The 27,311-nt window shown below is 40.8% G+C and overlaps 1 protein-coding gene across 2 annotated transcripts in view; it reads left to right on the top strand.

Annotated features, from left to right (window-relative positions):
* NR3C2 (nuclear receptor subfamily 3, group C, member 2) overlaps nt 1-27,311 on the top strand; it is a 213,564-nt gene that overhangs the window by 133,617 nt on the left and 52,636 nt on the right. For both annotated transcript variants that reach the window (XM_010576127.1, XM_010576136.1), the window contains exon 3: nt 19,706-19,822. In XM_010576127.1, the coding sequence (XP_010574429.1) occupies nt 19,706-19,822 (117 nt within the window). The remainder of the gene's footprint in view (nt 1-19,705; nt 19,823-27,311) is intronic.

Genomic DNA, 27,311 nt, shown 5'->3' with positions numbered 1-27,311 from the left:
GACAGGGGTCTAAACAAGGTCATCTGCAGCAGTACAACAGCTATTCTGTAGCACGTTTTAGTAGACTGCTCATGAACTTGGTGATGGCTGAAGTCAGTCTGTTGCTTCCCTTTCTTTCTTTCAGATGTGGATTTTTTCTCAGTTAATATGAGCAGTGCAGATATTATGTTTATTCACCATTTGGTTGAATTTATCATATGTATTCATTTTCATTAATCAGCCTGTCAAGGTTTTTTTCTTTATTTTATTTTATTTTATTTTATTTTCCCATGGTATGTAAGCACACCGTACCTTTTGTTTCCTGGGAACCCTTGACCCTCAGCAGAACCGTGGCTTCTCAGTGCTTTATTAGTTGGGTTAATTTCATTTTGCACAACTATAACTAATGGCCATTTAAAACTGCCAGAAGCCTGTCGTGGGTTTCTTCTCGTGCCTGACCGTATTTGTGAACAGCGCATTAATCAGCACTCTCTGTCACGCTTTATTGCTTAATGATGAGGGTTAACTGACCACTTCCTAGTAATAATGAAAAACAGAGGTCAGCAATCACTGACTGAGCAGAGAGGATCTCTTCCGACTTGTACTTTTACTCCTTCATCCTTGGGCAGCGACAAATGTGTCTGCTCCACCACTTAAACATGAACACTTATCTTTAAAGTTCATCTTGATTATAGATCAATCCATGTCACGTGTTTACCCAATCGAAACAATCAAAACCACTGAGCCAGTTACCTAATTAAAGTCAATGTAATCATACGTGCGGGAGAACTTTGTTCGATATAGCAAAGTCTGTTTTAGGGGTGTGTAGTTAACAGCCATATTGTAACCTGTCAATGTGGCACTGGAGCTCCCCAGCGCAAACGTTTTTATGATGGTTTTAGTAATCTGTTTCCCTTCCAAGCGTTGTAGTTTAATTTCTGCGTACGGAGACAGAAACTGCCATAGTTCACCTTACTTGCAGGTTTTGATGATACTGGTTCACAAATTCACGTTGAAGGGTACTTTCAATTATTTTTTTTCTCAAGTTTGTAGCCTTACTGCTGTTTTTGCTTTGTGCAAGCTTCACGTACATGGGACATCGTGCTAGCTGCCGTGGTGGGTGGCCTTGCTGACCAGTGGGCAACCATGCCGAGGTGGGCAGAAGTTACTCCTACCTGAATGGGCTGGGCAGGCAGTGTGCACTGAGGGGAGGACAACCAGCATTCGCCTGCCTCCCATCAGCTATAGGGTGTGCTTGCTTCTGCCTGCCAGCCAGAGGTGTGGGGGGAGGCTGGGCTGCACAGGGGATGTGGGAGCAGAGAGCCTGCTCCTCCAGAGCTGCTCTGCTCAGTGGTTAGGACCTTAAAGCTCCATTTCCTCTTCCTGCAAAGATTTAGAAAAGCAGAGAACATAATTTAAAAGCCAGTGTTGTCGTCACTTGCTAAGGTAAATATTTATTTGAACTCCTGAAGCTGAGCTCCAGGTTATGAGGGAGATTTTGCAGTTTCTTATACCAGCATGGCATATCAGGTGCTGTGGAGCTGCTGCAATATCTTCTGCTTTGCTTCTCAGGAGCGTGCGGGCCAAAGCAGGAGAGGTGAAACGGGATGCGTGTGGGACGTCCATCCCTTGGTGCAGTACTCGTCTGCTACAGCAGACCACAGTCAGGCCATGTAGCTGTCTGGTAGAAGTAACCTGGGGGCCAAACAGTGTTCATTGGGGTCTTTCTTGCATCCATAAGTTTCTGTGGCTGCCACCAGCTGTTTTCCCCATGCCTACAGAGAGCAGCAGAGGTGGCATCAGGCCTGTTTTGGGCTCTGCCCCTGAGATAGGCTCAGCAAGTGTGATCCCAGGGCCCCTGAAAGCTTGTGGGCAGAGCTGGGCTTGCTCGCAGGAGAGCTGGGAGCACTGGCACTTGGCTCCAGCTGCCTTACTGGCAGCCAGTGCCTTGCATGGAGACTGGTACCCCAACCAGGGGATTGTCAGCCTCCTTGGAAAGCAATCTCTCTCAAAAATGCTAAACACTCAGGAAAATCAAATTGTGGGAGTGACAGGTTAGGCTCGATGCATTAGTAGACACTTCATATATTTTTGGCCTTACTCTCTTCTGGCTTCAGTTTCCAATCTGTAAAGTAGAGGTGGTTGCGCCATCTTCTAGGGGAATTGAATCTTAGGTTTCCTGTATTCAGCCCTAATGGTGTAGAGATAGATATTCCCTTGGTTTTCTGCCCCCGAATAATTTTCTTCTCAGCTGCTTCTGTTCATCCAGTCACCACCCATCTGCATCCCTTGCCCTTTCTGCTTCTGGCCAGCACTCACCTCTGGACCTTTTCTTTTCTCCTTTTAGTCACCAACTTCTGCACTGTCCTGACCGTTTTCCCTCTTCCCCAGCTTCTCCAGAATCCCACTGCCTACATCTCCTTCCTTTCTCCACTGCTTTTTTGGGACCCTTTCTCCTTCCAAGTCTACTAACTCCCCAGACTCCTGTCCTCTCTCCTCATTAAGCTCCTGGTTGGTTCCCTTTGCTCTTGCAACCTGTGCCTGGTTCCTCTTCCCTCTGAGCTCTTCCCTTGCTGCATCCCAAGAGCATGATGGGGATTTTCTGCGTGGAGTTCCTGTGCCAAAGCGTCACCTGGCACGTGGAAGATTTGGCTGGAGCACAAGCTCAGCTCAGACCCTCTGCCCTGGTCCACGCTCTTTGCAGAAGGAAACTTGGGAGGTTGGCAGCCAACCTCCACCAAACCTTTGCAAATCATATCACGTACAAACTGCAACTTTTCAGTGTTTTATACTGTGATCCGTTATAATTTTAAGTGATAATGTATGAGATGGCAAAAGGCACATCTGTGGTATCAGAGCAGTGATGCTTCAAAGGGTCTGTCTCAAAGTGTGAAGGCTCTTGAGCTTCTCAAATATGTCTGTGAAAAATGTAACACTGGGGAAAACCAACATGTTTCTCCCTACCCTTATTCACAAACTTACTTTGCACTAAGCTTAGTACTTCTAGCTGATATATTCTTACACTCACAAAATAAAACTCAGCCTGAGGCAGACATCCAGCATGGAAAATTTCAGCCCTAACTGCTAATGTGTGGTAAAGTTATAAGCAATAGAAAACAAGGTCTTAAAATGAGAAGTGTCAGGCAACCTTAACTATATGTAGTCCTACAAGATCCACTGATGATAATCTGGTTTTTGACAGATTTCATCCAATTTGCAGATTCATTTTGACATATACTATACAAAGAAAGGGGAAAAAAGCCCCTGGAGTAGGACTCTCGGGCTTATAGATACCACCTTGTAAGTAGTGAAAGCAGTGATCAACCATGCAGTCATTTTACCTTCTGCCAAACCTTTAAAACTGTGCTGCAGAAAGTCCATAAAAAAATTGTAATATAAAATCAAGACACTGAAGCTGAGACCTGTGGACTTTGTGCCAGTTCTTATCCCGTTCTCATAAATCTAAATGTAGGTTGCAGGTAAACGTTGAATTATAAAAATATTGCAGAAATTGTAACATAAAGCTTGCATTACTTGCATAAACAAAAGCCTAGGCTAGCATGCTATTCGGATATGCATATCCAACACAATTTTAGTAATAAATGCTGACTTTCCAGTAAACACTGCAGACTTCTTTCTTGTTCCAGGTCTCCCCCTTCTGTAGTTTGGGGTTTTTTTTCCTATTTATAAGCTAAAAATCTGTCCAGGGTATTTCTCCGGAGTGGAACTATGAACGTTGCTTTTTTGGAGCATCAGGAAGTGATTTTAAGTACAAGCTAGGTGAAGGGGGTTGGGGTGGGGGCACATGGTTACTTTGAAGATAACATTTCTGGGAGGCCTCCCCTATCAGTAGAGGGGCTCAGGAATTCTGTGTGCCCAAACATGGCTATTAGCCTGGAATATTGTTTGGTGATGATATAGCAAGCTGCATCCCAGCAGGCTTGTTTGCAGGCTGCCTGCAGCTGGGCTTTGCTTTTTTTTGGTTGGGGTTTTTTTTTCGTTTGTTTTTTTCTTCCAGATTGCATGCAAAACCTGTGTGAATGGTAATCACCTGTTCCCTAGATCAGACTCTGGCAGTGTCTACATGACTTTTAAAGTGTCTTTCAGCAGAGTCCTGCTGACAGCTCAACAGTTATATAAAATGCTGCCTTCCTAAAAATCACTTTCCAGCAATGCCGGTGTGTGAGGAGCTAGGAGAATCCAGTTACTTTCCTGCTGGGATTTGTCATTTTTCAGAACTGTTCCACCTGGCCTACGCAGTCCAAGGTAAAAATGTTTGCTTAGGTCTCTTTATCTGGGCAGGGTAACGTGGTGCTATATGCTTGTGGCAAAGACTTGTGTACATGGGTAGCACTGTTTATTTTGAATAGTCCTTTTGTCTTACAGAAAATAAACTTTAGATGTGAATAACTCTTTCCATTATCAGCAATAAAAATGTGAAATTTCAAGCAATACAATCTCCCATCTTTTATGGTAGCTCACTTAGTCATAATTCATTCCTGGGAAGATTTCACTGGTATGTAGCCTAAATTTTTTTTCCTCACTTAATCTTATTCTCTTCATCAGGTCAAAATCTTTGTGTACTCTTTATTCTTAAAACTAGGCACATGCTTAAGTGCCCAAAGGGAAAGGGCTTACGGCACGTGACTGGAGACTTGAACTAGGCTGTTACCATTTCCCGTCTCTAATTATCAGAGAAGTTACAGGCGGGTAAAGGGCTACTTTAAATTTTCATGGTAAATCACTCCCTCCGGCTTCTAATCATTTCCGTTCCACTTCTCTGGACTTCCTCCAGTTTGTTTATATCTTCCAGTAATGAAGTGCCTGAACTGCATACAATATTCCAGGTGTGGCTGCAAAAGAAATGCATAAAGAGAGCACCACCATGCCAACCTGCTCCGCTGTGTAATGTTCCTACAGAAAGAGCCAGAGGTGTTATTGGTGCTTAGTTGTCCTCTGCCGCATTGCTTTTACATGCAGATTATTTTCTTATTCCTAGGTGTTTTTCGATGTTGATGCTTTCTAAATTTTGCTTTGTTATTTTGCTTTGTTCTTAACTCTTTATTTTGGATTACTCCCTTGGTATGTGCAGGAGCATTTTTCCAACTGCAATTTTGTTGCTTGTTTCCTGTCTTTGCTTCCAATTTCTCTACGATCTTTTGTATTATTTTTCTATCCACACTTATGCTGACAACTCCTCCTTTCTTCCTGCTTCCAATGAAAAGATCAAAATAAGCAGTAGTCCCTCTGATACTCCACAGGATATCTTCCCAGTGTGATAAACTGTCTGCATTTGGCAGTGGCTTATCCTCAGTAGGAATTTGCTGTAGAAATTCTTAATGGCAGAATTGGTATAAGGTCCTCTCATCAAGTAAATCTTCCCAATTAATAATAATGAACTGGATTTCTTGCTTACTGTATAAACAGTTTTTTCATGTGTGGAATAGAGAGGGAGAGGTTAGTAAATGAGAAATGTAGTGGGTAAAATGAACTGGGCATTGTGCATCAGTGAATAAATAAAATACATTTCCTGCATGAGCGCATCTCCAACAGTATTTCCATATCTGTGTACTTCACCCTTTAAAGTAAGTATTGCTGATCTGCTGGGTGGCTCAACATCTTCATGGACCATTACCTAGGAAATGTGAGGGGTAAGGATGCTCCTAGAGGCAGGAGTATGCTGTGCCCAGGGGGAAGCGCTGACCAGAGCTATTTTTTTTCTGCAGAGAAAGAGCGGGTTTTCTACACTTATGGCCTGATTCCCCCTTTTACATGATGTAGACATCTAAACTTGGATAAAATAGAGGTAAAGCACTGTCATTCCTATCCTGCAGAGTCTTCTGCTTGCTTTGTACAGGTATAAATGGCTTTGTATTCTTGGACTAGTTTCAGCTTTGCCTTGCCAAAAACACTATTGCAGGAGAAAGTGTGGACCTTCAAGCAGTCCAAGAAAACCCATGGGGATGGTTGTGTGCCTCTTTCAGAGGCCAGAGAAGCTTTGTGGAGGTGTCATCTGGTCATATGCTCTCCCCACCATGACCTACACGCTCTGCTTTCCAGCTTTTCTTTGTCCTACTGAAACTTGTGCCTTCTGTGCTTCTACAGTATTTTGAATTTTATTCTCTTCCCATTTTTTGCCGAGTTATGTAACTGATAGGTAAACACAAGACCAGGGCATAGGTGCTATCTGGAAAAAGCAGAATTTCCCTGGTTGCATCAGCACTAGCATAGAGGGTCATCTGTACAGCTTCTCCAGGCTTAGAGGGGCTGTATTGGCAGGGCACAACAGGGGCCCGGTATCTTTTTGTAGCATCTATTCCCTTTCAAAAATTAGTACACTTCCGCACTTCGTATTGTGTTAGAACTACCTTAACTTTGGACTTCTGGTTAACTAAACGTCAGTCTGTCTCTTTGGAAAACCCCCGAAACCCAACAACTACCAATCTTTCCACATAACTTCTTAATTATTTCTGCATGTGAGTTTTGGCTGTGCTCCAACTTTGAAATCATTATGCTGCTTCAGAGTGTAAATAAGTGGGACTGGATTAATAAATTGTATGAAACATGGTGCCACACTTCATTATAATCCACTTATCAAAGTGGAAAAACCTTTTAGTACATAAAGTGCATCTGCTTTTAATTTTCATTTTGATCTTTTCTCTGTGTGTTTTCAGACACAAGTGTACCTTTTCAGGAAGGCTTTTAATGCTGGTGCTTGGCAGTTTCAAAGTTACTTCTGAAGATGGCAAAAGAGAGCTAGGAAATTTGGGATGTATTAGGAAAAGCATAGGACTGGATTATCCTCTCATAATTATAAATTGGGGTGTGCTACATCACACTGAAATCTGGCATAAGTAGTAAGCAGATCAGGTATTTGATGTTAGTGACCTTTTTTAAATTTCCAGGTTTTTTTAATTCAAATTTTATCACTTTTACTTACAAAACTTGTTTCAGACAAGTAGAATTGTGCCTTTAGTCACTAGCATTTTTCAAGGATAAAACAATTGGGTTTGATGCTGGTAGTGAAACCCACCAGTTACAGAACACAAAAATACATTGTCAGCCACGTGAAACTGAGGTTAAGCTTGTACAATGGCTTTACGTTAAATGACCACCCCCCCAAATCAACATTTGCTTCACTGACCTCTCTTGTAAGCTTTAGCTCTGATAGCTGTTGTTGAAGAGATTGGGCTTTGGCAATGGCTAACTTCTGTCATTTGAACGAGAAAATTGCTGTATTTTATGAAGGTTAACCCAAAGGGTTTTGGTGCTGCTCATACTCTTCTTGTAAGCAATGACATTTCAGTTCACGTGAGATTGTATTAAATAGCTACTTGCAGGAAACTAAAATTAATTCAATCTGCTTAGTACTACTGGAATTTCAATTATGAAAATTGAATTAGAACTGTAAAAAAATGTGTTCAAACATGCCCCTTGTGAAGTTAAATGTTAAAATACTGAGGAGTTTTTTATTTTGTTTTTCTTAAGTGTATTGAATGCAAAGGGTGAGGATACTTGCCATGAAGGAGCAGCTACCCTAATCCAGGGCTGAATTCTGGATATATATTATATAGTAAATGGTCTTTAGTTTTCACTGAGCAAAGCAACTTTTGAAACAGTAATTATGTCAATTAGGCAGAATGGTCTTTGAAAGTAGAATGGAGTAATTTGATTTATGCCTTGGTGATGTTGTATTTACACCCTGAGATTACTTTTTTCTGTTGTCCTACGTCTCTCTTTTCAGTTTTGTTTTCAGTGGCCACCACCGTTTGGGCTGAACTTTGACATATTTGTTTTTACCTAAATATCCATTCCCTTATAATGAAGGGAAGGCCTGATCCCTTCAAGGTCTCTGACATATGAATTATATGTCTGAACAATTTGGTATGCTTTAAAAGATGACTTTTTTTTTTTAATTCTCAGTGGTAACTTTTTAGGTGTTGAAAATGCAAAATGCAGATTGAGCCATCCCTGGCTTTAGTTGTTCAAGACCTAGGATGATTCCAGTGTGAAAGATCACTGCTTGATTTATTTCTGTGGCAAAGCAAATTGCAATTCCTAGTGAAAAGGTGCGGTAACGAAGGCATGGGTCCGGTGCCTAGCATGACGGCTGTCACCGAAAGGCAAGCATTGTTCTCGCTTTGAGGTCATCCTTGTGCCAGTGCCACGCTGGAGGCGTCGGATCCAGCACGCCTGGCTGAAGGGGGCCACGGGGGTGTCATTTTTGCGAGGTGGTCTCCAATGAAATTTGGGATAATTAGACGAAGCTTCGATTCATCAGTGTGTTTGCTGCTACGTGGTACTTTGCTCAGCCTCCTGAGGTTGGATGAGTAAGCAAAGGGTGCATTCAGTAGCTGTTTCCAGGGGTGCGGGAGGGTTGTCCTGTCCCGTTCAGGGGTTTGTGAACAAGGACTGTGGACAGAGCTACCTGGCAAGCCTGACCTGAACTCAGGGGTAGAGAGAGCTGGGATCTATGGCTCTGCAACCTAGAAATTCTGCACCTGCTTCTGAGGGGGTACTTGGAAAGGCCCACTCCTTCCTTTAAAGATGAAAATAGCAATCGTAATTGGTGTAATACCCTTTCTGCTACTTAATTTACACTTTTTGGTGTAGGTTGTCCCAGTATTTTTACAGTAAACATACTGTGAAATTTCATTATAATTGTCAAATCTGCTCTCCCCTCATCCTCTTTCTTCTGACTGTTTCTTCAGATTTACCTGGACTAACGGAGCTGAAGTTCCTGACAAAAATAAATATATGCAGAGAAAAACAAAGAAAATAAATAGGCAGGCATGTACATATTTCAAAGGGTAAAACAGACTCCTTTTTTAAAAAGCCAGCAGACAAATACAGAAAACTTAGATGCTCACCAAAGTGAACGTAAAATATTACTTTGGTCAACTTTTCTGTGTTTGGGATCTCAAGAGATTGTGCTAAAAGGCTCTGTTGTGATGGTATTGCTTACAGCCTTTAAAAGAAAATTATTACTGACCAGGGTTCCAGAGGAAAAGCTTTGTCAGTGTATGTGCTGACACTATTTTAAATTGTCGCTATTATTCATAATAATATTCATTATTTTGAATTTAGCATATTTCCAGTCTGAGCTGTAGTAAACTGTACATGAAAAATGCAAGAGAAAAATATGCTTTGAAGATAATGTGTCATTCACACAGAATAAAATTTATGATCTGCTGAGCATGCTAAATGCAAGAACATAGCAGACTTGAACTTCAAAATGTTTGCAAAAACCAAAGGGTAGCTACTTTAAAAAAAAAAGTAGTTAACAGAACATTTTCACTGAGATCAAGAGTTGGGAAAAGTTTTACTTTGTGAAAGAAACTTCCCATTTTTCTAGTAATATCTTAGATAAATAGCATGCATCTCATTGAAGGAGTCAGCCCAGAATTACAAATTGTAAAATGGAGTTGCAAAACACAGAATTAATGCTGTATACCTTGATTTTTCTGTCTGTCCTATGAGAATAGAAGTTCTCTCTTAGTTTGCCTCTTCCATATGGTTACTACAAAGACAGTTTGATACATGCCTGAATGTATCAGTAGGGTAGTGGGGCAGACTAAGCGGTTTGGAATAGTGACTAGAGTATAACAGGCTTCAGCCCCATATATGCTTACAAATATGAATGTTTTTGTTGGAGGTGAATGTTTTCAGTATTCACTGAAGGAGCATGGCTTAGGGAGCCATACAGTCAGCTAGAAATCCTTACATTACCAATTAGTGCTCCATATTCCAGAATACAACCCTCCACACACCCTCTAAAACATTCCCTTAAATGAACTTGGTATTTCACACAAATCTTATTTTACACTGTGTACTTCCTGAAATCCAGTTGTAACAGTGAGCTAACTGTAGAGCAGGATACTACATCACATATGTAAATGTAGCACAGCGGCTGACCACTTTTATCAGCAAAAATGGAAGGACATTTCAGCTGCAGTTTAAGACATGATGCTTATTTAAAAAGTCTTTCCAGTCCTTCTAGACCATTTCTTGTACACTGAAATTTTCCACTAAAGTGCATTGAAATTTGTAGTATGTCAAGAATGCCTTATCAGATTTTTAGCATGGGAAAGCAGAAGTAAGCATCGCGCATGCAACGTGATCTCTTATAAATCTATCATATGTACTACTCTGCAGATAACAGCGTCTAAAGACTTCAAAATTAGTCTAAAGCTAAAACTTAAACCAAAATGAAAATTTGGAAACTTGCTGTGAAAGAAAACGCTGTAAAATATCAGATGTGTGATTTTGTCAAAACAACATCCTCTAAAGCTCTAATTCTCACTCTTTGTATCCATTATAATCTAAAATCAAAAGCAATTGAACTGAAAACTAATTTCAAAACAGAAACAAAATTTAGCTTGACAACAGGATTATTTTGGTGTTTGTAGCTATTTTTCCTTGATTTTCCTCCTAAACAGATTTCCAGTGCTTTGTGATTTCACGGAATCGGAAATGCTTTGCAAAGATCAGATACTTTTCCTATTCCTTTTCTGTGCTATCTAGTATCATTCAGCATTTCTTTGACCACATGAAAAGGGAATTACCGCAGTCAGTCACGTGGCCGTGTTCAGACTTCTAACACACTGAACCGAAAGCTTTCATAGCTCCTGTGGATTTCAGGAGGCCGCAGCTGTCCTCTGCGACCGACTGTTGTTGTGGCTAGTTGGTATGAACTCTGCCTCTTTTGTGGAGATGACAGTGGGAGCCCTGGGGATGGTTTCAGTACCAGTTTGGGGCATACCTTGTGTTGGTGGCTCAGTCCCTCTGGATAATGGGACGGCTGGAGCACCAGGCACAGGCTTGGAGAGGCTTTCAAAACTCTGCAGTATGTTTCAGGCATGGCAGAGGAAAATGCCCAAATGTACCTCAAATATGAGAGATTTACGTATATTTTCTTGCTCACTTGTCTCACTGTTGTTAACAGGTTTCATCCCTGCTGGATGGTTTCTCCTGCAGAAAATAGTAGCCTCTTTTGGGCTACATCCCGTGCTCCCCTGCCAAATTTCCTCTCTCTCCTTGATCCCTCTCATCGGTGCCCTTTCAGTCTGCTTAAAATAGTGAGTGAGAACCATTTTTATAACTTCTCGTGTCCTTTGCCAGGATCACCAGACTGTACCAATTGTTTTTGTTAACGTGGTCTCAGCCCAGTGTGGAAGCAGGTTTCCTGGGAAGGTGGAGGAGCTGGAGACACTCTCTGTGTCAAAAATTGGCAGAGCATTGGAGTCTGTGCTCTTACACGTGCGTAGGGAGTGCATAACAATATGGCAATTTGAAAACTTTCACATATAAAGTATCAGGGGACACAGCCCTCTGAGCTCCACTTCCAGAAAAAAGGGGAAGCAGCTTTATATCTGTAGTCACCATTGGAGGAAGTGCTGGTAGTTCATCTGTGGTTTCAAACTTTGGCTTTCTGGAGGAAACAAGTGCAGTAGTTAATGGGCAGAGCATTAAGTTATTGTTCATGACGTAATTGCCACCTAAGGACAACCTGCAGCTCTTTCTCTGGGATACTGAGTAAGAATCGGTAGCGTATTTTGGCTTAGACAGGGGAAGAAGATCAGGTGATCACAGGCCAACATGCTGGATTTGAGAATGTTTTTGTCAACACTGTTTTAATTATAACATGTTATAATTACATAGCAGTTAAACACAAGGTTTAAAGCACATAGAAAATTTAGAAAAATACTGTGCTGCAGAAGGTCATAGACTATCCTCACTATTTGAGCACCAACTGATGTGCCTGTGCTTTTAAAAGACCTCTAGCTAGGTTTTGTACACCCTGCAGAACATGATGCTGTTGAGACTATGTTTTTATCCATGTCCCAGGTAGTTTTAGTATACTTTGCTTGGGTATATGAAATGAGCTGTAGCCATACCTTTGACCGCAGCGTAAATGCACCCTATGAAATCACCGGTTACTGGCTGAATGGAGGAAATAATACATTTAGAATGTAAATGAGAAGACTGAAGAAAGAGTTGTGGAACAGGAGAGGGCTGAAAGACTGAAGATGAAAGTAGGTAAAGAGGAAGGTTAGAAAATAAATTTTATTGAAGGAAAGAAAAAGGAGGGGGGAGTAGAAAGGAGACTTACAAAAATACCGTAAAAAATGGTAGATAAATTAATCCAGTAATACAAAAGGGTAAAGAAACTGAAAGATGTCTTGGGATCTAGAAGTAGCAGAAGGTAATTGAGAATGAGAAGCAAGCAGGAAATATGCGAGATGTGGTAAATATTTTGCCAAAATCAAAACACATTTTAATTGTCTCTATCATAAAGGAGGGAAGGCTCTAAATTCTTGCTTCAGAGAAGGATTTAGACTATACCTATGCTATAAGCACACTCTGTAATAATGTTAATAATAGATAGATATTATCATTTTGAGTGATTGGCAGGTACAGCCTTTGTCTGCAGCCAAAAAGCATATTGTCTGGGAATGATACGGTCAGATGAGTAAAGCTGTAGAGTAATAAGGGAGATAGACCTTGAAGTCAGACTGAATTTTAGGAAACCCTGAGATTTGATACCTAAAATAACAAACCCTGAGCATTCGCTATATAAAATGAAGGGGCAATATTCATATCCAAGTTCTGTACCTTGTTTGTGGCATTTATAAGCTTATTCTGCATTACACATAAATCTCAGCATGAGGAATCAAGTTTATGGGTTTACCATGGTCAGACTGGACTGGTTTAAACAGAGCTGAGGAAGTTAATTATCAAATATCTCAGGTGGGTCTAGCAATAAGTAACTAGTTATGGAGAGAGGGACTCGCTGTGGCTGCAGCCTTTGGAGCTGCGGCGGGGGGACGGGTCCTGCTGTTGCATGCGGATGGCCGGCTGGGAGGGACTGCCCTAATCTGTTTCCCAGGTTGTTCGAACCAGTTCAAGAGCAGTAAAACAAGGTTATGTAATTGACATGTGATGTAGCCTAAAATAGTGACTGCAAACATAGGCTGCTGTTGCTGGGCAGTTGTCAACTGCTAAAAAAAAAAAAAAAGCAGCCCTCAACTGTGTAACAAATGGACCTTTTAAATGAAAATGCAGTTCTGATTTCCACTGAATAGCAGACATTTTCCTTTTTTTTTTTTTTTTTTTAATTGCAAGAAATAGAGGCTCTGTGAAACTGAAATTTGGAAAGAGATTCATCATCATACTTATCGTGCTGATTTATTTGAGAGTACCTACCTACCTACTGCAGATGGTGAAATAAAAACCTCAGGTATATGCAGGTTCTTTCTTGATAGTGTGATGTAAGTCCTGTCAAACAGAAGATCCTTTCCCGAATGTGCAAAATCATTGTGACAAGTCTTAGCAGTAATTTTATTTATATACTGGACATGGAAAGGTAGAAATAGTTTATTTTTATTAATTAAAAAAGCTTATATGGATTTACAGAGATAACATCTGTTTCACGAAATCTGTGAAGGTTTCGGAGCTGAATGAAAGGAACACATCACATAGCTCAGTGAGCACAAACGAGAGGTTAGGATGTGCATATTATGTGATTTCTTGCTGTAGAAGGCAAAGCCCTTAATTAGGGCTATACCAGAAAGCAGAAAAACCTGGTATTAAGTTCTGTTTGCTGACCAGATATTCTTGAGGTGAGAGGCCTCCCTTAGAAAATCCTGATGATTTTCTGCAGTGTGTTTTCTTTGTCCTTCTTTCAGCAGGGAAGGTCTGTAGCCCAGGTCAAAGGCTTGCAGGGGTTGGGCTCATGCAATCTGATGGGCTGCTGGGTAAAGGGAAGGGACAGAGTTGAGCAGTAAATAACATTTATGAAATTGAGGGAAACTTAGTGTAGAATTTACAGCTGTTCACCCCAGATATTTTTTCTCCCCCTCATAAACAAGTGTTATCACAGGACTAACTTCAGTAAAATGGGTGGTTATGCTGGTAAATACTGATAGGAGCAGCAGGAGGTTCTTTAGAGGAGTTCCGTGCACTAAGGATGCCTAGGTAATAGTGTTTAACACCTGTACGCTCCTGCTTGAGCAGGTGCCAGTAGGTACTCCAAGCTGTAAGGCTTTTACACGTACCATTGTTATTGTGGAGATAATCTTCCCACTTGGGAAGTATGGAGAAATCTAAGCCCTTATTCCAGCCCAGAAGTTGCAAAAGGGATCCTAGCTCTGATGTGCAGATCTGCAAGGGATGGCTGGAGGTGGCTTCCAGCTCCTCTCTCCTCAAACCCTGGAAGAAGCCTTGGCTGTTCTTGCAGCCTGCAGGGAGAAAAGACAACTTTGCCTGCAATTCTATGAGTCAAAGTATTAATTCTCATTGTGGAGGAAGAAGGAAAGTTTGTGCATTTTACATGCATTTTGATGTGCTTCAGTGAGACGCTATTTTAAAAGGTGAGGTTTTTTTCCAAACTACTTCTGCTTTGTTTGGTCCTTAGCTGCCACTCCCATTTTCTCACTTTCCCGTCCTTTTGCGAGGCTTCCTCAATCATGTCTTTGTCTTGGGAAGCAAAGCATGCTCCGGTTTCAGATGTCGTACCTGGAGTGGCTTTTGGACTTTTCCCTTACCTTTCCCAGGGGATGTTCCAGTGGGTGTGTAGCTCTAGCAGAGGGAAAAAGAGAGTTGGCTGCCCAGGTAAAAGCAGGAAAGAACACGTGGAAGGCAGCGGTGCTGCAGGAGAGGAGCTGGGTGTTAGTGGCACCCAAGCGAGTGTGAGTCAACAACCTAATGCCATTGTCAAAAGCCAGATTTGGTCCAGGATTGCATTAGCAGGTCTGCTCTGTGCAAGGTGCAGGAAGTAACCATTTTATCGGGCTTAGTGGTGGTGAAACTCAGCAAGAAAAATGCACCCGGGTTTGGGCGCTCTGTTTTATGAAAGAAGCTGGAGGAGAATAAGAGAAATGACAACAGATTTGGGAAACGTGACCTATGAGGAAAGATTGAGAGAACTGGATCTGTTTAGTCTAGCAAAGAGATGGGGAATGTAAATCTTTCGATAGGCATGAGATTGTTGTAAGAAGGTGGCGATCTGTTACTCTGTATGTCTTAGGGGGAGTGCTAACATCTCTGAGTTGCAAAATATTCCTGCTTGGGTTAAGTGCAAAGGGAAAAAACATAGCTCCAAGGCTAGCTAATCACTAGCCTAATCACGTGGCTGGTAGGGAAGTTGCAGAATACCTTTCCTCAGAAGGTTTTAAGACAAATTTAGAGAAAGAAAAAAAAAAAACCCAAAACCTGCCTGAACTGCTGAGCTAGTCTTACCATGCTTCCATGAGTGGGCTTGAATTAAACAGTCTTTGGATCCTCTTGCACTACACTTTTTTTTTTCCCCCTACAAAATTTAACATTTGATCATAGTAGTTGCTATTTTAACAAGAGAGCAGTAATGTTGAAGACTCATTAATGTTTTGCAGTTCCTGACTTAGACTTCAAAAAACTGGGGAAAAAAAAGAATTTTTAGGAGGAAGATAAAACGTGGAATATTTCAGAAATTCCTGTAATTTTCTAATTTTGCCTTAGACAGTAACAAATATTACTGACAAGAAATATTTATACCCCGTTTGTATTGCAGCCTTACATGTCTGGAAGAATCACTGCCCCTTGAAGAGTGCAGCAGCGCTCTGCACACTTACATGAGCTCATCTTAGCAAGTCAGTTTTTGGGACCAGTGGCTCAATCATTGTGCTGGAGTTTTAAAATGGGGAAAGGCACAGCTTCTGCTGCAGCCTCATTTTGGCAGTAATTCATAGGCCAAATAAGAACAGCTTTTTTTATCCCTTCCTTTACTGCTGAATTTTGCTTGTTCAAGAAAATGTGGTAAGAGGGAATACTGAATTTCATTACTACTACCTTTTTGTTTTCTTTTGTAAGCCTATAAAAGCAGGGAATTAGAGTCTTAGCAGGTGAGAGAGTTGGAAACATTAAAGTATTTTTGTGTGTACATTTGGATGTGTCATTCTGTGGCATGTAGTGACACAATAACCTGGAAAGTGCAAACTCAAATATTCCTCTAGCTCTACAGTGAATAGGACAGATCACTATTTCTTCTTAGTGTGTAACTGTGTAGTACCTATTAATTATTTATTTTGAACAGGAAATTTTCCCGGCATCTTTTGTAACCCTGTATTTTAGATGGAACAGGAATTAGCTCATGTAAGTGCACTTAATGGTGGCCTATGTAAAAATTACTTTCATTTTAATGCATTTAGCATATGGGAGATGAGAATTCGATATCTACTCTGTCACTTTCCAGCCCACTTGTGGGTGGGTGATTAAACTGGATAAAAAGAACAACTGGATTAAGCTAAGCGCAAACTACACAAGCAGATCGATACGCGTCTTAAAAGAATTGGAGATCTAGCACTACAAAAACATCAGCCTCTTTGCAGGATGGTCTCCATCACCTCATTGAGATCCTGAAGAGCCCTGAAGGTCTTCAGAGCTGCATTAGCTTCAGATGTGTAGGTTTTTGTTTTGATTCTGAAGCTGAGGGGCATGACTGAGGCTCATGCTACACAAAGGGAAGATACTGATTCATTATCAGTGTATTTGCTTTACTAACTTATGTTGCAAAATTGGTTTTATTTGAAACATACCATGTTTGATTGCATGGAAATCTGAGGCCATTTTTTTCATCATAGATAATAAACTTTCTAACTGAGAACTGTTCATTGTTATTTCATAGCTATACTCTACACAGAGGGTTTGCCTGAATGCTGATCCATTCTGGGTTTTTATGGGTTTTCGTGTTACTTCCATTAATGTAAGCTTTAAGATGACTGTGGTTATTTAATTTTTTTTTTAGAAATTAAGAAAAAAAATACAGGAAGACATTTGCTTTTTGGAAAGACTTTTGCCTTGCTTACTAGAAAAACTGCTTACAGATTTTGTACCATACGTTAGTATTCAGAGATGCATGATTAAAAAATTGATGAACCTTTACTAAGTTCTGTTTTCTGAAATTATTTGGTCTAGAGTAGATAGGCCAGAAAGTAATAATTGCAGGCTACCTAAACCTTTTGAAGGGTGACTTACGGAAGTATTCTGCTATTGTGGGAATATTTCTTTGAAGTCACAGTGTGACAGTGATTGAATTAAATAAACATTTCCACAATATTTAAGAATGTGACCCAAGTAATTATCCTGGAGTACATAAATGTTAACCTCTTTTTATTAAACCCATTAGCTTTTGAAAGCAGTAGTGAAAAATGTTGACTTAACAGGTGTACAATTTCGTAGAGCAAACTGCCTTCAGGGTAATTCTGCAATGGGGTTCATTTTGCAGCATTAGAGCTGACTTGTCATATTAATAGCCTGCACCCGCCTGTGGAAGCCTAAAAATGGCATTGCAGTACTCTGTGATGTACAAAGGACATTGTATGAGCACTGAGCAATCATACTTGCATTCCTAGCAGAAAATAACCATTTTTCCCCTCTCCCCACAAAAAGATAGCATACCAGTATTTGTAGGGGCATATAAACCATCTTTATATCTTTATTTTAAACACTTTTGTTTTCTACTTTAATTTTACTTTCATACGGTCTGTGTGATGTTTCTTTAGGAGATGTGCTCAAGTCAGCACAGAGCAAAAATGCAAATAGGAATTAAGTTGACTTTTCTCTTGTGTATCTGGTTTTTGTATAGATCACATCATAAAATAAACATTGTATGATAAGCAGGTTTTCATTTTGTGATTAGCTGAGAAATTTATCTTTTTATTGTTTAGCAGGCCTACTTAAAGACCAGCTGATAGATACTGGTGCCGTCACTATATTGTACAACTTGATTTTATGCCTGACATCATGAGCTCATATTCATGAATTATTTTGCCTAAGTTTTATTGTTTTTCACCTGTGTTGCAGTGCTAGGTAAGGTCCCTTAATAAAAACCCTTATTTGCCCATCTGCTTCTTGTTCAAACATCTAAAGCATTATCTAAATGATGATACCTTTGTGATATTACAGTAACCACTTACTCAAATAAGATTGGTTCTCTTTGTGTGAGATGCTCAGTGAAGAGATGCAAGGAACAGCCTAAACTTCAGTTCACTGTCTAAATAGATAACATTGGGTAAGGGTGAAGGGAAGTCAGATGCAGAGATAGAAAATTACTTCCCTGAAGTTTTAAGGCAAATTCCTGAAAGAACCCAAAACAGACGCCAGGTCTCCTGTGTCCCATGAATATTCTCATTGTCCTTCCCCGAGGAAGCGTGTGTGTATTGTGGAAAATATCTTGGCAGACGTATTTTATACCTCTTGTCCTACAGCAGGTCTGTCCCCTTACCATCCTCGTTCCCGCTCCCCGCACGGGTCAGCCTCCCACGTGTTTCAGGGCAGCTCTGCTTCTGAGCCCTGCCCGGGCTTCCCCTCCCCACCCACGGCTAGTGCTCGCTTCAGTCATTGGCGTCAACTTTAACGTTATTTGTACAACTCTGGTTTCTGCACATCTTGCCCGCTTCATTCAGGACCTGCTTAGGAGTCTCTGCTTAGTTGCTGGTTGATGTTATTGTATTTGCAATCTGAATATTATTTTTTTTCCCCTACCTTGCATTTCAGACATCTTTGTTACAAACTTGTGTTTAGTTTATGGAGTAAAGAGTTTCCTACCTTATGTCTAAAATGCCTGTCCCTGAAACTCGGTAGTTTTTACAGCACCCACCACGCAAGCCTGCAACACGCTGTTGTATTTTACATAGGACTGTTTTCTTGAACTTTGCGTGATGGCAAATCCTGCAGCTTGCCTTACAGTCTGTTTTACTTCTGCATGCTGTGTCCTCTCCTTCCATCCTTCCCCTGGAAACCCTCTGCATTGCTTTTTGTTGCATCTGCTGCAAACCATTGGTTCTCACCGCCCCAGATCCCCGTGTGCCACCTCTGGATCGAGGCAGCTAAAATAATCTTCTCCTCTTGCTTCTCCTGTCATGCTGCACCAACCCCTCGTGGCTTCCTTTGTTCTTCCACATCAAATTCAAGCACCTTACTTTGAAAAGACCATGTGGTAGTGCCCTCATCTGATACGCTGCATCCGTTTGCTCTACCTCTGTTTCTCCCACGAAGCAAAACGACTTTTGAGTCTCCAAGTTGTTAAATGCCAGCCTATTTCCCTGGTTGCCATGTATTTCCCTTCTGCTAAATGTTGTGTGTTAAATACCTGCTGTCTCCTCAGGATTGCTTCTGTGGGGCTTTACAGAACTGAAATAATACGCAATTTAAGCCTATTTTGGTAAACGCTTCAGAAACCTTCTGTTGTATAGAAGGTAACTGATTAAATCAGAAATCAAACACTCGGTGACCTGGTAGAAGGGAGTGAAGTATATTGGGAAAGTTAACTTCTACTTTGCATTTCTGCTTTAGATTGTGAACTTGTTTAGCATGAGAATGGCCCCCAGTTTTGTATCAAAACTAAGAGTTGTCAGGCTGCTCTCTGATACGGCACGTGTAAGAAGGTTTGAAAAAGCTCAAACCAATTGTTTTTTGCCAAAAGAATAATTCCAGTCCTACTTAGAAATAAGAAATGAGATCTATCTTGTGAGTGACACACTAAAACTCTTTCCCAGATTAAACAGAAGAGATGCTCATAGTAAGGCCCATGACAAGTCACCAATATTATCGGGAAGGCTGAAGAATGGGATTGGGAATGTCTGCATTTAATAAGAAGCTCCAAATGACTGCGAAACAACAGAGAAGAACAAATCGGAATTATGTAAATACATCCTCTAATAATGTCTTTTGGTTTTGGTTCATTCAGGACAGCACAATTACCTGTGTGCGGGAAGGAATGACTGCATAATTGATAAGATTCGGAGGAAGAACTGCCCAGCCTGTCGATTACAGAAATGTCTGCAAGCTGGAATGAATTTAGGAGGTAAGCAGAATATTAATAGTTTGGTCTCTTAATTTGATTAGGCAAAAATATTGGAAATGTGCAGCCTTTTTATAGTTCTGGCAGCTGCATAATCTCAAAAGTTTAAGGTGGAATTATCCTGAAGAAGTGCTTAATAGCTAATAAACTCTATTGTCATTCTAAATCAGGTTTTGGAGATACGTATTTTATGGCTCAGAAAAAAGAAAAGTGGGTGTTTTATGATGACAGTAATTTTAGTGGAATGTCATATAGCTAAAAGTACTAAGGTTTCAAGTATTGCGTGCCTTTTATTTGGCAATGAGCATTCTCTTGAGTACCGAAAAACATTTTACACCATCATGAAAGCAAATTCACACATAGCGAAACCTCTCAACTATTTTTTTGCTTATTTGACATTTATATTGATTTATTTCTGCGACTGTTTGGATATGCAATAATTTTGATGATGTTACTCCATCATTCATATACCAACAACAAAAAGGCAAAACCTTTTCTTAATAATTATCAAAAGTATTTTGAAAACAGTATGATAGCAAAACTTATAATAGATTTTTCCGTTGTTTTAATTCTTTAATTGCAATGTCTACAGAATTCTGGCTGTGCTTCAGTGGGCATCTTGTTTCAAATCATCACCTGAGCAAATTGTATTACAGATCACTTTTTCCCACCACTCCTAGGTTTATTGTGTCGTCTGTGAATGGGGGTGTGGATACTGCTGCAGGTCCTTTCCCTGATTGACACAGAGCAACCCTTCCCTTAGAGTGTTTTTCCTGTTCCAGAAAATTAAAACACGGTCATGTTAATTGCTCCAAATAATTTCCTATCTCGCTATTTGCTTTTTATCCTCCTGGACCTATTCTCCTGGAAGCTTAGTTTAGTTCTACAGATTTAGCTGCTTGTCTTTCATAGGTTATATGCAAAATCCTTGTTCCTGCCTGCTGCCTGGTATCTTTTTCTACCTCCCAGACTTCTTTTTCTGTCTTGTCTCCTGGCAGAAATACTCAAGCAAGCTGCTCCTTACTTTTGGGGGAAGAGTAGCCCTGTTAAGGCCTCTTGCAACCCCTTTCCCAATTTTGAGATGCTGCATTGCCCCCTAGGCCCTTTGTCTCTGCTTCGCAAAGGAAAACGGGGCCAGATTGTGGCATGCTGGAGGCCGAGGGTTTTCCCTTGATTTTGATCTGCACTATTGAATCTAGCAAGGGAAGCAGAATGGCACCTTTCTTGATGAAACGGGAGCTCTGTGGTAGTAGCTCCTTCTTCCAAAAAAAAAAAAAAGGGTGCTGAAAATGTGTGTGGAGCAGGAAGCCCAGCTCCCTGGAGTGCTGGAAATTTTACTGCAGCAAATTTTGCAGCCTGCCAGCAGCTGCTGCAGGGCATTCTCCATCACCATGCCCTGTTCAGCGCCAGCAGAGCTCCTGCAAGCCTGCCTTCCTGGACAGGCGTGTGTGCTTAGCACTCTACCAAAATCTAGGACTGCCATCCGACTTGATAACCTTTTGAAACAGCAACACGTGACACTTTGTCTGCAATGTCATGAGTTCATCAAAGCGATTTCCTGGTGTATTTCAAAGGATGTGTTCGCACAGTGTTGTCTGAAAAAAAACAAGGGAGGGGGTAAATTTTGCTTGAGGGGGTTGCTTTTTTTTTTCTTATATTGGCTGGAATGCTGTAAATGAGGAATGCATTGAAAAAATCTTCCCTTGTGTTGGAGCTCGGTAGTCTGCTGGAAATTGTGATTAGTGATCTGCATTTAATGACCTAGAAGGCCAAGTCTGCCTCTGGAGTGTACAGCTGGCGTGCAGTTGAGCTTTGCAGTTTAGCTGTTTTGGTGATTTTCTTCATGTAGAGAAGTGAAATTCTCATTCCTGATTTGATCCCTTTATGCCACATAAAGGAGCTAAAATGGCATTAAAAGGTCCTTCAATCACTGCCGTGAATGAGATAGTGGGGGAACGGCTCTGGATGTCGATGCAATATGGTGCCTTTTGCGTGGTCCAGGAGAGAAAGGCCAGATTGAAGGCAGAGGGGAGGACTGCTGGAGAGAGGTAAAGTACCTGCAGCCCAGAGACAGTGTTACTGTTTAGAGGGGCCCAAGGGCTGCCAAATTATGCTAATGGACCTTTCAGCCTATGAGCCAGCCCTGGTCTGGCAGGAAATGTTGGTAGCTTAAGGCCATCCTTCTTCCTCTGTGGTGAGCTTTGCTTTAGGCATCTATAGAGGAGCAACACAGCATCTCAGACTGGGAACTTTTGTGTGCTGTTGCAGGGGGTTTCTGGTGTGGTGGAGATCATTTTGATAAAGGAGCTGGAAATGGCAAGAACAGATATTAACGCTTATTTGAAAACAGTAATTTTCTCTTCATATAAATTTCCAAGGTTTGGTATTAAATAACATTTTTTCATAATTAGCTTGAATAGACTTAGTATGTTCGTATTATTATGAAGACACATCGTAGCTTATAATTTCATGTGGTCAGCCTAGTATTGCCAAGAATATACATTACTCCAATAAAAATGGACTTTTACGTGTTTCTAATTTGGACTTGGAGGCAAAATGTGCAAGTATTTTGTTAGGCAGTGTGATCAGTAAGGAGGTGGAGGAAAATGAATTTATAAATCCAATTTAGTTTAAGTCCTATTTGCAGCATAGTACTCTCTATAGCTGAGTCACACTGCACAGTGGTGTGCTCTTTGTGCAGTAGATCTAATTTAAGCTCTCACCCTCCAAGTGGAAGCAAAGGTAAACACAAAAACCAAACTATTAGAGACGCATATGTGTTTGGTTCATGAGAAATAGAGTAAGGTGATATGCAAAAGGGTCATAAGCATAGCTCAGGGCTGAAATGTGTGCAAATTGCTGAAGTCATGGACATTTCTTTTCCATTTGTACATAATTGTAATGTTTTATCACCTCATTTAAAAAAAAAAACAAAACCCAACAAACTTCTTCTAGTTGATCTAGAAGAAATGTTGCCTTAGGAAACAAGGTCCTGTCTCCCATGGGTTGGAAAAGAACTTGGCTCTCCTTTGCAGCTCTCCCCATCTATAGATGGGAGTGAAAGACCCCAGGCTGCCACCCAGCTCCTCCCAGTTACTGCAATAGGGGGTTTCTAAAGCAAATTTTGTAATTTGAAAGTTTGTGATTGTCTTCCTACTGTTACTGAAGATACTAATCTTTGTAGTGGAAAACTGGAAATCAGAAAGATTTTCCATGTTTCCTGCAGTACGTTTTTGCACAATCTCAGATTAATCTACTGATCTTTTTTCTTTGGGTTTTGGTTGGTTGGGGTTTTTTTGTTAGATTCTTTCTCAATATTTTTAAGATGTTCTTTCTTTTTTTTTACTGTGTCAAAGTGTTACAGGTTTGTTTTGATGGCATATCTTCTACTTCCCAGCGTGCTAACATTTTTTTTTCTAAAAAAAAAAAAAATATTTTGATGTGTGGCAGCATGCCATGCTTTAAGCACATTTTAAAAAATATGTGTAATTCAGTGATACAAAATACACCTTTTCATGAATGCTCAACCAAATTAATTTGGCAGTTGTATTGTTTACCTCTTTCTTTTGTTTGTTGAAAATTGGAGCGTTTTCCAAGCTCTTATCCTCTAATAATCTTTAGAAAATTATTCATTGAGTCAGCAAATAATTTACCTAATTATATTCTTTTCTCAATTTTTGTTTTGATTTTACAAGAAGCATCTGCAACCTGTAATTTCTGCAAAGCTGAAGTTGCCAAATATCACGTTAATTCACCCTCCTCATTTTTACAAAGTATGTGTGTGCACTGCAGACAGACATATCCCTTTGGCAAGTAGGACTCCAAAACTTTTTTGGGAGTCATAGTTTGTTTGTTGTTTTGGTTTTTTTTTTTTTTTTTTTTTTTTTTTTAAACTCCAGCGCCATATGCTAGACTTAATTATTGGAAGACGTTCAGAGTGAGCAACTGCACTATGAAGGTATGCTGGCCCATTTTTGGTTTATGCTCTTTTCAAGATTCTGTAATTAATTTTCAGTTAATTATGGACCAGAATGACTTCATGAAATGTGAAGTTTCTTCCAGCATACGCTGTGATCAGATTTGTCGAGTCTCTCACTTCCGCACAAGACATTTTCGTTTGACTCCCACCTCATGCTGCTGTTCCTTAGTCGCGTCTGTCCCCATGGCAGCACCAGGGTGGGGGGAGGTCGTGGTGAGACCCCCAAGTCCCACACTGGGGTTCAGCATGGTTTCTTATGCCACCACCAGCTGCATCCAGCAAGGCAGCTGAGGGCTCTCAGCAGTGCCTGGGATGCTGCATTGCCACCAGGGTGGCACAGAGCCTCCTGGTTTCACTCCTGCTGTGTGCCACACTCTGTGCTGAAGCCTGGAGAAGGGAAACGTTTTATATGGTGTGACTTGAGGGGACCCCCCCACATGCATCGCCCCTCGTTTTCGTTGGCAGGATAGTCCTTGCCCCTCTGATGTGACCTAGAGACCAGGCATCCCTCCCTCATCTGCTGCATGATCAAAGATCCCTCTTCTGCCATGTGATGTGCCATACATGCTTAGGGGACAAAAAAGTGTTGAGAGGTCTGTACCGTGTTGGACTGCAATCCTTTCCTGCCTCAGCTCCCATATAAAATACTGCTGAGACTTACCAGTACTGGTCTCCCACAACAGTGAGAAGCAGCTTGCTGAAGTACCCTTTGGATATCGAAGGGAAATAAAATAGATTTCACCTTGCAAATTACGTAGTTCGTCGCTCTGTCTGCAGACACTGCCTTGTGAAATTTGAGTCTTGGGTTTGCATACATTTACATATGTAAGACACTTTATGCACAAGATGCTCTGTGTGATTTGTACTCTTCACTTGCAGATATCCTTATTTTTTATACATTAAAATATTTCAATAATCTTAAAAATAGATTAAACGAGAGAATCAGTAATAAGATACCGTACTTCACCTTTTTGCCTGGCTTTCCATTTTCTGTTTAATAACTCATACTAGTAGGGATTTAAAACTGCGGTATTATTTTCAGTTACTGCAGCTTATATGGTTTATATTATCATTGTTCCTATCTTTTTGCGAAAAAGCAATAGGGAGAAAAGGAACAGAAAAAACCACAAGTGGTAGAAAACTGAAAACTAAGGAAGACTTAAATACAGCAAAAATGTATCCTCTTGGTTTTCTTTAAAAATTTCTGCCAACTTTCTACTAACCAAGGTTTCATAAATTTAAAAAGAAAAAACCCCTTTGTGTAAGAAACTAAAGCAATTTGGGGTACATGTATGGTTAACTTTTATTTTTCATTTAAACTTTAACTGCAAAGTATTTTGAAATGCTCATTAACTTTAACTGCATTTTTATTTGCATTTATTATGTAGCATTTTCTTCTGAGGGAATCTAGTCAATTATTTTTTTTTTTAACCTGAACATTCAGCTGGGTTTGTGTCAGTTCTTTCAAGATACTTTTACCAATATACAGCAGTATATTAAAGTTATTTGTGGGTTTTGTGAAGCAAAACCTCATGTCAATTTTTCTTGCATTTTAGCTGGACAACTTAGTTGTGGTACCTACCAGTGCCTAGGTTATCATTAGTATCGTTTCAAAGAATATTTGTGTTTTTCTAGGTGCGACGATTTCAGAAAACATTTGTGTTAGAAATCCATCAAGTTATGAGATTGTGTTAAAATCTGTGCTTTCTCTTAGCAGAGAAGTGAAGTACTGATCTACCTACTTTTATTTGCATGTACAGTGTACTGAGCCCAAGCAAGCAGTGTAACCTTAAGAGGTGGCCTGCAACCATGCTATCTCCTGCTGTGATTTTGGTAGGTCTCCCAAATTGTCTTGTGGGTGTACTCAGAAGAGGGATCAGAAGCAAAATTCATGCTGCTGCTGCTGGAGTTCATGTTGGTGACTCTTCAGAAGAGGACATCCTTCTGCCTGAGTAAGGATCAGTTGTTCTTAAGGTGGTGCTGTTGTTGCACCACCACCCCACACCTCGTGAATATATATTTTTTTAAAAAAGACAAAAAGTCAGTCCTGCTGTTTCAGATCTTGTAGGAACCAATTTGTTCAGCAATGAACTTTTCCTACTTTTGTGTCCGTCTCCCTCCATGTTGCAAGATACTGCTGTTGCCCTACTCTCGATGTGAACCTCTAACTTTTCAACTTGAACCATCCTCAAGAATATTGAAGATAGCTATCAGAACAGTCAGTTGCCACAACTATTAAGAAACTATTTGGGAATGATGATGATTAAAAATGCAAAATTTTGAAGAGGGGTGGTAACATCAAAGTAATCTCTCAGGCATCAATGAAAAAATGGTATTGAAATCGTGTCCTGCTTCGCATTTTGCTGATGATTTTATTTCATATGTGAAGGCAGCTCAGGATGACGCACTGCAAGAGTCCTTTGAAAGCACACAGCTCGCATTCAGCAATCCTTGATCAAACTCCTGATCAGGTTCATGTTCTCAGTACTCATTTGTTTTTTCACATTTTGCTGGTTTCAGCTCAGTCTTCTGACGAGCGCCCAGCTGCCATCCACATTTGTCTTTCCTCCAGGAACAGCCTTTCAGGCTTTTGGCACAGGTCTGCTGAACTCCAAACTTCCCTGGTTTATCTGCTGGACACTCCATCGTACCATTCACGGCATAACGCCCTTGGTTGCTGGCCTCGCAAAGGAGCTGCAACTTTTCTGGGCTCCTGCTGAGAGTACATGTCCCAGCCTGCCTCGTGTCACGTGGCGGCACTGTACATGCAGGCTCTATGGGGTTTTGTCTGATTTCAGCAGTATACAGCACTCGCTGCACAGGTTCAGAGGTTGCTCTTTCCTGAGCAGTTCATATTCTATACGTGCTGACTTGCTTTGGTTCAAAACACAAAACGGAGAGGGGAAATCACAGCTTTCTTAGGTCCTTCCAGAACAGGTGCAAAAAAATCTCCCACTGTTGTGCTGTTGTTAGGCGACACGACTGAAGCACAGCAGTGGCTCTTGCTTGGACGCCTTCTGGCATTCACTGGCTGGCTTGCATGGATCCCCTGTGCAGTGCCCATGAGCTTTCAAGCTTTTCTGTCTGTTGTCAGGGCTCCAGCTTTCACCTCCAGAATGCTCCCAGGGTAGATGATGTTTGTGGCCTCTTGACTCCCCAGGACCGAGGCTGACCCCCCTTTTTCCCCTGTGCCCTAGTACACTATTTCTCTGTCTTGTAGGGAGTTTAAATTTAACAATCTATTTTCCTGAGGATCCTGAAATGAATTGCTGTTTATCTTTGTTGCTCATACAGATGCGTAAAAGCAAGCAAGCCCGTAACACCTCTGTTCATGGCTTTCTTGTCACACTGGAGCAGACCAGAGTGCTTCAGCATTTCCGAAATTCGTTATGTGCAGCTTTTGGTGATGTTTTGTTTTTTTTCCTGAATCACCAAACTATCGTGCTTCCTTCCACAGTGCTCTAAGTCCATATCCTTTTTACTCTTCCCCACAGTAAAAGTGTAGTCCCTGCT

Source organism: Haliaeetus leucocephalus, unplaced genomic scaffold, assembly GCF_000737465.1.
Source record: "Haliaeetus leucocephalus isolate CR32 unplaced genomic scaffold, Haliaeetus_leucocephalus-4.0 Scaffold21, whole genome shotgun sequence".
NCBI lineage: Eukaryota > Metazoa > Chordata > Aves > Accipitriformes > Accipitridae > Haliaeetus > Haliaeetus leucocephalus.
This window is presented reverse-complemented; position numbering and strand designations above follow the sequence as displayed.